The 12500-nt window shown below is 45.9% G+C and overlaps 1 protein-coding gene across 3 annotated transcripts in view; it reads right to left on the bottom strand.

The window, feature by feature from the left end:
* GNB1 (G protein subunit beta 1) overlaps positions 1-12500 on the bottom strand; it is a 1803552-nt gene that overhangs the window by 492132 nt on the left and 1298920 nt on the right. For all 3 annotated transcript variants that reach the window (XM_044062129.1, XM_044062128.1, XM_044062130.1), the window contains one exon: positions 12392-12458. In XM_044062129.1, coding sequence (XP_043918064.1) covers positions 12392-12458 — 67 coding nt within the window. The remainder of the gene's footprint in view (positions 1-12391; positions 12459-12500) is intronic.

The following is a 12500-nucleotide window of genomic DNA, read 5'->3' as shown; positions in this document are numbered from 1 at the left end:
TCTTTCACAAAACATATATTAGAGGATTGCCCTCAGGCAACCATGACAGAAAGTGTAGAAGTCTGAGGTAACACATTTAGTGACTACCGCTAAAAGAGATCTTGTTTTCTTGTCAGAAATATTTGTTTAAACACCAATCTTTCTTCAGAAAAAATGAAGTGAGGTAATCCACAAAGGGGTAACCTATCTGCTCTGCCTTGAAAAAGTGCCAGCAGACTGTCAACCACCTGAAGCCCACAAAGGAGTACACAGTTCGGCGGGATGAAAATTCTGAAGTTTTGGTGCCCTAGCTACTGACTTCATCCTGCCTTCCTCGTGCTGTGCAGTGGCTATAGCATATGGAGCCAACAAAGCTGGCTGTCTGGTTCTGATTCCTTGCAGGACGTCTTATACAGCTTAGGCTACTGCAACAATGACATAATGATGTACAGACTATTCCTTGGGCCAGAATGGGACAATTACAACAACGTCTTGTCTCCCCTTCTTTAATTATTGAACTACATTTAGAAGCAAGCACAAAGAGAAAGCAAAGAGAAACAGGCGTGTCTTCTTTTGGGGAATGAATCCATTGCCCAATCATGTTTATGTGGAGCAGAACTGATTCAGTTGTCTGCTACTTGCAGAAGCAAAGAGGTCCACAGCTGGTGCACACCACCTATTTGTGATGTACCTCTCCCTAGCATCCCCCTTGGGCAGACCTGCTGAGGTCATATTTAGCTGGTCTGCCATGGAATTCTTGTGTGTAGGAATACAGGTCACCTCCAAGAACAGTATGAAGTCAACAGTCTGCTTCCAAGCCTGAAAGAACAGCTGGTATAGTCAATACATAACCCTCATTTATGTCCTAGACGACAGTGGCATTTGCCTGTTAATGACATTCAGTGCTGAAGGATTCTAGACTGGTCTTAAAAGCTTTGAGAATGAGAGCCATCATCTCCTTTATGACAATGTACAATTTTTTTTTTTTGGGACTCGTGATGTCCTGTACTTGATGTCCAAGACATGTGTGAATCACTCATTCATATCCAAGGAAGCCTAAGGTTAAGGTCTGGTATGGACTGGTAAGATTGCCAGAAGTGCATATCTTTGATCCTTTGTACTTGTCTTATCTGCAACTGCAGCTCCCTCCTTGCACACGGCAGGGCTGGCAAGAACTGAAACTGCTGGTTCCAGGTCTTCCTTAAGAACCAATGAAGCTTCATGTGCAGTCTGGATAAGTGAATCATTAATATAGTGGATGCCATGCAGCTCAGACTTCCTGGCCAGCACTACTGGTCTACTTACTATGTCTTAAACGAGGCAGTAAAGGATTTCACATTTTCCTGTAGCAGGCAGGCTTTAGCTAAAATGGTATCTAGAAAGTACCCCCTACCCCAGAAGAATACTGCTCTAGATGGCAAACTGAACTTCAGGAAGAAACCTAGTTAGAGTGTACTCATGCATCCACTCCACATCCTCTTGATTATGTACCAGTATAAGGCAATCTAACAAAAGATGCAGACATTCCTGGTACCAAACATTTTGCAAAAACTCTAGGTGCAGTAGCAAAACCAAAGGGCAAGGAAGTAAAGCTGGTAATAGTTACCACACCAGCATAAACATCAGATACAGCTTGTCCCCTCTGAAAACAGGAACAAGTAACATTCTGAACTTTGGAATTAAAAATCTGTTTACCCTTAAAGTCCAGAACTGATCTACATGATCAATTTATCTTGGGGCAAGGAACATGGAGTAAAATCAGTCAGCCTCATGGTCAGAAGGAAGTGGCTGACAGGTTCTATGGTTCCTTATATTAACATTTCTGCAAGACAGGGTCACCTACATGTTCCTGGTCTTTTGGGCAGATGGAAGACCTCTTTTCTTGGTAAGAATATAAAATGAAGTCTGTATCCAAGGAGACATTCCATTATCCCCACTGACATGTAATCATCTTTAAAAGGAGGTTAGTGGGTTGCTAATCGTAATGCAATGTGTGTGTGCTTGTGTGTGTGTGTGTGCTTGTGTGTGTGTGTGTGTGTGTGTGTGTGTGTGTGTGTGTGTGTGTGTGTGTGTGTGTGTGTGTGTGTGTGTGTGTGTGTGTGTGTGTGTGTGTGTGTGCGTGCGTGTGTGTGTGTAGGTCTACTTTGAAACATCTAAAACCCATAACCTCTAATTTCATAACATTGAGACCAGAACCTCTAAAATCCACAACATCTAAAACCCATAACATTGAATTTCATAACATCTAACACTACAAATCACAAGAAAATAACATCCCCTCCACATATGACACCAAACTACAAAACACACTTTATACATTTCTGCAGGGGGACAAGCCTCCCTACTCACCCCATGTGGGGGGCTCCAAACCCTCTCAAGACCCCCTGCAGAAACGTAGTAAAAAGTGTGTTTGGTAGCTTGGTGTCATTATATGTTGTTATATGTGGAGGGGATGTTATTTTCATGTGATTTGTACTGTTAGATGTTATGAAATTCAATGTTACGGGTTTTATATGTTCTGGTCTGTGTTATGAAATTAGATGTTATGGGTTTTAGATGTTTTGAAGGGGACCCATGTGTTCATCTGAGCGCGGAGATCAAAGAGCCAAGGTGTTTTTTTTTTGGGGGGGGGGGTCAGTGAGGATGTTGGTACAGTCCTATTCCCTACTGGGATTGAGCTCTGGAAGGGAGCCCGTCTGCCTGCTGTCACTTCTGTGGTTTCTTCCTACATTATGGCCGCCAGTCTTCACCCTGCCTCTGGCAGTAAATCCATTGCTTAGAAAGGTAATTTGCGCTACGTTGAGGAACACATGTTCAAAAAGGGTATGACTGACTCGAGTCTTCATTTTGTCCTGCAGCCTTGTAAACACATAAGAAAGGGGTCTGAACAGCAACTCTTTATACAAAGGCAACATTAAGAGGTCATATCTTCAGAACCTCTGACACATACTGAATCCTCAGACAAAAATGTCTTTTATGACTATTGTGCAACAGCAGCCCTGGATGTTGCATCTACATCATCATACCCACATTTTATGGCACTCTTTGCCAGCTATAAACAAATCTAGGCTTGGCTGATCTGCATGGTTTTCAGGGTTTCATCCTGCACTTCCCCACAATTATCTTGGATTTTAAAAATATGGTCCTGATAATTCGGCATGTGGACTTGACTATCAGGGCCTTGAAATGCCAGGTTTGTCGAAGTGTAAACTCTCTCTCTCAAAATGGGCAAGTAATTGCCTTCTCTGTTACTTGGAGTACTGCACCACAATGCCATTCTAGCTCTCTTAATACTTTCCAGACACAATGTATCTGGAGTTGCAAAGACATTATACAAAAACTTTGGAGAATCCTGCAACTGTAAAAAAACAGTCTGATATCTTAGGTGGAGGGGAGTGGAGTCTGGCACCAAAGATTATTCAAGGACATCCAAAGAGGGCTTCCTGGACTGGAGGGATAGACAATGGCTTTAGAAAACTAAGACCTAGGAAGTCTAGTTATCTCTTCTGGAAAGCAGAGGCCTCAGACTTTCAAATGAAGTATTCTCTTATGACTGACAGAATATCCTCAAATAGTATGCCCTCTGACTGAGAGGCCAAACTGGCCTCGCCATTTGTCATAAGCCATAAGAAATGCTTGTGACCTGTAGTTTAGTTTCTTCCCTCTTACAATCAACTATCTTGAATCTCTCACTAAACAGACCTCCCACTTCCTGTGTGTGGGTGAGGGGTGTCCATAGACAAACAGATGGACAGACACAACTTGCTCATAATCTGGCTGCAGACTACACACAATTGAAGGAAATGTTGAGCTAACAGAGCCCAACCCCGGGGAAGAGGCCTGGTGAGGCTACAGGCAAAACCCTGCCAAAAGACAGCTGTTTAGCCACAGCAAGCACCTTCTAGCGAGACTGGACTGCTGCCAGGAATTTGTGAACCCAAGGGGAACCCTTCCTGGGTATCCACTTCTGCATACAGGCATACTTTTTCACTATTACTGTGCGGATTCTACCTTCACCTTTAACGAAACATTTTGACAGTGAACAGCCAAGGACAGGCAACCACTATGGCCTAATGGTCCTTGTCTTCAGTCTGATGGGACACAAGAGCCATAAACCTAACAGCAACCTAAGAGGAGGTGCCAAAGGACTCAGCAGTAACAAAAGTCAGGGCCGGGGATGGTCAAGTGCCTCTGGGAATCTAACCACCTAAAATTTGGGGGTCCTCTATGAACTAGACTGCTCCTTTCCTCCTCTTTCTGGCCATTTTTCTCCTTATCAAGTTCTTTTTAAACAGAATGTCTGCCCCATCCCACTGCTGCAAATCTGTAGACAAGTTGGGCTGGTCAAAAGAGGCTGCGAGTTTTTCTCTGGTATGGAACACCTGGGAGGCTTTTCATCTTCTCTCTAAAGTCTCTGTACAAAAACCCAAACAAATGCTGCAGGTTTTCAAACTGTCCCCGGCCCCAAGTAATACAAACACTGGACATAGTAATCTATATTTAGTATCGGATTACCAGAGGAAAATGTACGTCTTTCTTGGGGCAGACGTGCCTTACAACTAAGCATACTGCAGGCCAGTTAGATGACTGCATTAAAAAAAAGAAGTTACGTGCCTACCATAACGTTCCAAGTTAGTTGTCTTCTTCTCGCCTTCTTTCTTGCTGGTTCGGTGCCGATACTCTGCTCCGACTCGGCCATCTTCAAAAGCTCGAGAGCTGCTTACTGGCTTGAGGCACCCCTATATCCCATGATGCCTGGCGCTAGACACCCAGATCTCATTTGGTAAGTCTAACTGCAGACATAAGGGAATCCTATCCTAGAATGCATAAATCCTAGTGGAGAGACTACTAGTCAGAAGAAATAGCCAGAGAAGACTCAGCCAGTGAAAAATCAAGAAGAACTCTTCTCGGTCCACTAGGATAGGGGGATGGAGGGTGGGACGCAAGAAAGAAGGCGAGAAGACAACTAACATGGAACATTATGGTAGGTACATAACTTCTTTATGTTAAGTTGTCTATCTCGCCATCATTCTTGCTGGTTGGGACAGCGTCCCTAGCACCTAAAACCCTGGGTGGCTCATCGGAAGAGACTCTTCAGAACAGTGGAACCAACATCAGCTCTGCTCCTGGAAACCAAATCCAACTTATAATGCGAAATGAAGGTATGTGGGTTGGCCCATGCAGCTGCAGCACAAATAGATTCCATGGGCAACCTAGCCTGAAAAGCCACCAAAGTAGCTAAAGCTCTGGTGGAGTGACCTTTTGGTTTGACTGGTAATTTTTTATCCCAGAGTTGATATATGAATGAGATGATAGAAGTCAACCACCTGGATAAGGTTACCCTGGAGACCGGAAGACCTTGTTTACCTACTGCATAGGACAGGAAAAGTTGATCTGATTTTCTAATGTCTTTGGTTCTATGCAAATAAAAGCGTAGCTGCCTGTGAACATCTAACTGATGCACCTTATATTCTGCCCTGTTGCAGTGGTTAGGGAAAAACACAGGAAGGTCTATGGACTGATTCAAGTTACTCTCTGAAGAGACCTTAGGAAGGAAGGAAGGATTAGTCCTAAGAGCAACCCTGTCATTGTGGAACACGAGGTATGGGGGACTGATAGAAAGAGCCTGTAGTTCCTAAACTCTTCTGGCTGAAGTAATAGCTACCAGAAAAAGGGTTTTCCAAGATAAGAACTTCAATGAACAAGAAGCTGCAGGTTCGAAAGGGGGCAAAATTAAAGAAGCTAAAATCAAATTTAGATCCCACGGTGGTGGAGGATCTCTCACTGGGGGCCAGTGCAGAGTGGTTCCTTTGAGAAAGGCTTTACACACAGCTTATGGGACATGATATTGTTTTCAGACAGGCCAATGTGAAAATTAGAAATTGCAGCTAATTGAACTCTAATTGTAGCGGAAGCGGACCCAGCATGGAAGAGCTCCGCAAGAAATTCCAAAATGTAGTGTACAGGGGTTGAAAAGGGGTCTATACTTTTTGCCTCTGCCCAGGAAGAAAAACGTTTCCACTTACTAGCATAAGTTTTTCTGGTTGTAGACTTGTGTGATGACAAAAGGATTTTGCGCACAGATGGGGAGATATCTGGGAGCCTGGCTAAGGTTGGAAGTGGAGTAACCAAGCCGTGAGCTGGAGAGACTGTAGGGATTGGTGCAGCCCGCCAAATTGATGAATCAGAAGGTCTGGAACTAGGTCCAAAGTCCAAGGCTGCTCGAGAAGATAGCGATGCAGGAACAGGAACCATATTTGTCGAGGCTAGTAAGGAGCAATGAGGATCATTTTGCAACCCAAAATGGTAGCGTTCTGAATTAGCTTCGGGATGAGGGGAAAGTGCGGGAATGCATAAAGAAGCCCCTGAGGCCAATCGTGGACTAGAGCGTCTCTGAGGGAATGCCCGGGAAATGGAAGGAGAGAGAAGAAATTGCTGCACTTGCTGCTGAACGGAGTTGCAAACAGGTCGCAGCAAGGTTGGCCCCATCTGCGGAAGATTTGGTCTGCAACTACCTGGTTCAGAGACCACTCATTAGGCATAAGAATTGCTCTGCTCAGTCTGTCTGCTAAGACGTTGGACCTCCCAGGGATGTGCGTTGCAATCAGAAACCGTTGGGAAGAGATCGCCCACTGCCAGAGTCTGAGTGCTTCTCAACATAGGGGGTAGGACCTGGTTCCGCCCTGCTTGTTGATGTACCACACTACAGACATATTGTCAGTTTGAATTGCAATAGTCCCAAGTAGGAAGAGAGTCCTGAAGAGCCTGCAATGCTAAGAGCACGCCATCATCTCCAAGACATTTATGTGCAGATGGTACTCGTGAGGTTGCCAGGTGCCCTGGACTGTTCTGCCTTGATAATGCCCCCCCCCCACCTAATCAGGGAGGCGTCCGTGGTCACCATAGCCACTGGAAAGGGAGAACAAATGGTCTGCCGGGGAGCACTGATGTGGAGACCATCCACCACGCAAGGTGCTTCTTGCATGCTTGAGTGATCATAATCATGTAAGACATGGGCAGTTGCTGGAAGGACCATTGGGTGAAAAGAAGCCACTGGAGAATCCTCATGTGAAAACGGGCTAGAGGGACAAGTACGATTGCTGCTGCCATGAGACCCAGAGTGTGAAGGACAAACCTGACTTGAATTCTTTTGCATGCTAATAAAACCTTGACATGCTGACGAATCACTAACACCCTGTCTGGTGGGAGGCTCGCTAACGTGTCTTTGGTATTTAAATTTGCACCTATAAAGGTGATAGGGCGACAATGCAGACTTTTCAAAATTTATTGTGATACCTAGCCTGGATCAAGTGTCGATAGTGCAGTCTCTGGCTCGCAGAAGGTGATGTCTGGTGGTAGCAGTGAGGAGCCAGTCATCGAGATATGGAAACACCTGGAATCCTTGCCGTCTCGGGTGAGTGGTAACTACTGCAATACATTTGGTAAACACCCTGGAGGCTGTTGTGAGACCAAAGGGCAGAGCTCTGAACTGGTAATGGCTAGCTCCCAGCCGGAAGCGAAGGAATCTTCTGCAGCGTCTGTCCGTTTTGACGTGGTAGTATGCATCCTGAAGATCTATGGAGCACATCCAATTGTCCTGACCCAGGAAGGGTAAAAATGGATTGAAGCGTGACCATCCGGAACTTCGTTCTTTGTACAGACTTGTTTAGTCTGCTGAGATCCAAAATGGGTCTCCAGTCCCCTGTCTTTTTTGGTACCAAAAAGAACCTTGAGTAAATTCCGGATCCTTGTTGGTCTGCTGGGACTTGCTGGATGGCCCTTTTTCTTAGCAGTTTTGAGACTTGCACTGCTTGGTCCCTTAGATTGGGTGGAACGTCTGGAAGGGACTTGTTTGACCTCAAGGGGGTGCGAACGAAGGGAATTCTGTAGCCTCCGGATATGACGGACTGTACCCATTTGTCTTATGTTATGTTTTGCCAGGCTCTTGGGTACAGCGATAATCTTCCCCTGACTGCCTCCAGAGATGGGCAGCCGGGCAACCCTTCATGGATGCTGGAAGGGCTTCTCAGAGAAAAATTCTCTGCTGCCCTGATTTTGCGGACCCCCTCTGCCACGAGGGCGGCGTCTGTTATGGTTCCCTCCTCTGCCCCTGGATGGGAACTCACCACGTGTGTCTGGCAAGGCTCCCTGGGATTTCCGGAACCACATCTTTCCACTCTTCTGACTCTTAGGATATGGTCTGGAAGGAGTGGAAAAACGGACTCCTATGGCAGAGAGAGTCTTGCCTTCCTGCTCACACCTGGTAAGGGTATCTTTCACCTGTGATCTGAAAAGGGAGGAACCATCAAAGGGGGTGTTTGTGAAAGACGCTCTGAAAGGTTCCGCAAAGTTACATAGCTGCATCCAAGCGTGCCTCCTTAAGGCCACGCCTGTGCCTGCGGCTCTACTCGCACCATCAGCTGCATACGAAATGAGCCTCATGGAAGAGTTTAACACTGAATTAAGAGTCGCCAGCTGGGAGGCTGCCTTAGCCTGGGCCCCCTCAGCTGATGGATCTTGGAGGGCATCTCCAAGCTCTTTCAGATCATCACTCTGAAGACGGGTAAAGTGGCACAGGTAATTCAGGGACCGCATGGAAAAGGTCGCTCAAGAGAACATCCGCTTCCCATATCTGTCCATCGTCCTGGACTCCTTGTTAGGGAGATGGACAGATTAAGAAGTTTCAGCCAACTCCTTTGTGGCCGCCGCTACCACCATGGCATCAACAGGGACACCTTTGGTCAAGAACTGTTTGTCCTGCGGTGCAGTAATGAATTTGGCAGGTCTTCTAGGGGTCGGTTCCACTGTGTCTGGAGCCAGCCAAGCCTTCCGAGCCACCACAGACATCAGTGGGTCGAAAGGCGGAGACACCCAGTAGGTGGAAGGTCAGGATCCAAACACGTCCAGGAATATAGACTCATCCTCAGAAGGGCTTAGGGTAGTCCAGTTCCCCCTCTGCCTAAGCATCTCAAGGATGTCTGAGAAGCAGACATCTTCAGAGGGGGATCTTGGGGACCCCTTCAGACTCCTCTAAGTCGGTATCCAAAGTGACAGACTCGGGGGAGTCATCATGCTTTCTCCTGCATTTCCCCTTGCGAGGTGGCTCCTCTGAATGATCAGGGGAGGCCTTGGAAGAGGAGGATACGCCCAAAGGGGTGTCCTGGAGCGCTGGATCCCCATGCTTGGGGTCTGGAAGAGGAGCAGAGGCTGATGCAGGGCCCCCTAGGGGGAGGAGCCGATGGGGTTGATCATGGGACTGACTCAGGGGCCAGTACTCTCATCACCTTAAAGGCGTCCCTGCCTGGACGCAGAGAGGGCTCCGAAGAAACCAGAAGCTCTCCCTGCACCGAGGGGGACGGCTCCGAGGCAGACATGGGAGCCGAGCTCACCTGAGCCGAAGCCCTGAGGGGGGAGAGTGGGGTCAGACAAGGGTCCGATGCCACTCGCCCCCTCGGAGCCGATGAGGGAGTCTTGGCACCCAGATCCCACCAGGGAAGGTACCATGGAAGGGATCGGAGCTGATGACGGAACTGAAAGAGAGGGTATCTGTGCCGACGGTTCCATGACTCGAACCCCAACAAACTCCGGCTCCGAGCTCATAGGATGAGTCGGAGGAGGAATATCTACAGCTGTGGACAGAGCAGACTCCTGATGAGGAGGGCTGGACAACATTTTGGCTAGGGCCTGCGATTATAACAGCCTACTGACCACTCTCTTTCCAAGTCATGGTCCGAAAGTCTAGAGGACCGAGAAGAGTGGGATGAGCGATGACTATGCTCCGATTGGAGCAGGGGCGACTTTGGAGCCGAACGTATAGACTCCAAAGAAGGAGACCTGGATCTTTTCTGACTCTCAGCCGGCTCTGAAGAACGTGTCAGAGCAGACAGGGAGGGAGGGACATCTGTTCCAGCCGGAGCCGAGGTGGATTGTGTGGCTTCAGCCAACGAAGGCTCCGAACTGGGAGCCGACGGTTTAGGTGGCCTGGAAGATTTCACGGGCTGAGCCTTCTCCAGTGAATCTTGGGGTTTAAGCAAACCCCTCAGGATCAATTTATTTTTGCCCTCCTGCAGGACTCTTGGACTGAAAGCATGGCAGATCGAGCAAGAGTCCTGCAGGTGCACGGCGCCCAGACAAACACAAGTGTGACCATCTGTCAGAGACATCTTCTGATAGCATGAATCACACTTCTTGAATCAGGACGGTTTAGGATCCTTGGACATCCTGGAGGAAAACCAAGGACAAGAACAGACACACAGAAAGGTTAAAGTAACCAACCAGTAAAATTTTACACACTACAGTTACCACAACCAACTACAAGCACTTGTTTGTGTCTTTCGGGTTTTCCCGGTTAGGGGTCGCCACAGCAGAACTCCCGTCCGCTAAAGATTGGCAGTAGATTTTTATGTACTGGCTTGCCGGGCCTAACGCACAACCTTCAACGAAGGAACGCCCATTCACGCATGTCTCTACACAGAAGACACTCTGAGAATAGAACAGGCAATGTCTAACTGAGGCGACAACACTACTGCAGCACCACTACAGCAGTACAACCAACTACAAGCACTACTACAACAAAAAAACTATAGATAACTATCACTAAACACTAACAGTGATTAATAAAATAAGGAGATAGAGAGAAAAGTTAACCTCTAACTTAAATGGTAAACCTTTCTGAGGAAAGGGGAGAAGGGGGGGGACTCTCTAACTTAGAGTTTCTTGAGGAAAAGTAAAAGGATCTAGAAAAGAAACTAGCTACAATACAACTGTCTAATCTAATGACTAATTCTACAACAAAAACTACAGTTTTGACAAGAAAAATACAATAATAACAAGCTTTATACGACCTGAGCCAGTAGAACAACCTCGCAGCAGAAGCGGCAAACGAGATCTGGGTATCTAGTGCCAGGCATCATGGGATATAAGGGGGCCTCGAGCCAGTAAGCAGCTCTCGAGTTTTTGAAGATGGCAGAGTCGGAGCCGAGGATCGGCTCCGAATCCAACTAGCAAGAATGAAGGAGAGATAGACAACTTAACATCAAATATAAGCTAACCAGCTTGAGAATGAAAGGGAATAAATGGTATCCCCATGAGTACTTAACTGTTGATTCTCTCTAGTTATAGGCCTGGGCTGATGCTGCAAACATGTAATGTGAAAAAAAATCTCCTCCTCCCACATTAGCAGATTTATCACTCACTCCTCAGAGAGAGAATCACACACCTTTCCATTCTTTGCAGAAAGACTCAATAAAAGCAACCATCTTATAACCTTACATCACTGTCCATTTTTGCACCCAACCTCACTACTCTCACCAAACAGAGAACACTCATTCTCCATCAAGGCTCCTAAAATTTGCAACTGCATCCTTATACACATGCCTGAATTTGGGTAAGGAAAGTGTGACAGCACAGAATTAACCCATCTTTTCAACCAAGCAGTGCAGACGCTTCAGATGAAGGGAGCCATTGCTTAGGCCCAACAATCCTAGATCTCTAAAATCTTCATACAAACCACAACAAACTCCTCCCATAATATGTAGGAACTTCACACATTTGTATAGAACCCATTCCTGCTTATAAGCAACTGTTGCGCTAAATCTTGTTCTGGACAGGTGCTTCTGGTTATCTTTATTACACCATTAATTTCTTATATAATTTTGCATTAGATAATTTTCATTTTTCAGTTAACTTCAAATATTCCTTACTCAACCTTAAATTTTCATATGAACTGTTGCACTCTCATCTTCTTTTTTCATTCTGTATTCTTTCCTGGGCAAAGACTGAAAATGGTCCATGTAGATCAGTATTCTACCCAGGTCAATAAATAAATACAGAAAAGTTAAGATGTGTGTGTACATACCTCACATATCTTCATCTAGCAGTTACCTGGTGAATAGTAATGGCACCCCAACCACACAGAATGGTGCTCAGGGCAGAGTTTAGATAGTCAGGGATACTCTTTTTCTACTGAGTGCAACAGTGATCTAAATGGACATTTTAGGTGTCTTGTAGTAGTACCATGTAAATTAACACTACATTCCTAAATTTGTCAGTTAGAGCGGTACTTCACTACTCCTTTTACAACATGGCTGTTTCATACATTCCTAAAGTGCTGCCTAATGGTGATTTTCCTTTGAAGAATGCAGTAGTTGTATTAACATACAGCAGAATAATAAGGGCAACTCTATCACAAAACAATTACAGACTTTATGTTACCATAATACGCCTTTATGACCTCTCACTGAATATCCAAGTGCACAGCACTATGACCATATTTCTCACAGTTCAAGATTTACTTCATGATTGATTAAAACTGACAACTGTATGCATATCAGCAGAGACAGTTAAAGTATGGACAGCTACAATTGTGGTAAATGTATACACTACCGTTCAGTGCTGCAGTCCTCTTACTTACCAGGTGGTGTCTCCTGAGCTGGTAACTATTTGACCGTCATCCAGAAAACGGCAACATGACAGATAACCTGAAATTGAGCAAAAAAAACTTTTGAAAGGGTTACACTTTT

The sequence above is a fragment of the Protopterus annectens genome, chromosome 2.part1 (genome assembly GCF_019279795.1).
Source record: "Protopterus annectens isolate FY-2018-M chromosome 2.part1, PAN1.0, whole genome shotgun sequence".
Taxonomy (NCBI): Eukaryota; Metazoa; Chordata; order Ceratodontiformes; family Protopteridae; genus Protopterus; species Protopterus annectens.
Note: the sequence above shows the minus strand (reverse complement) of the source record. Positions and strands in the feature narration are given on the sequence as shown.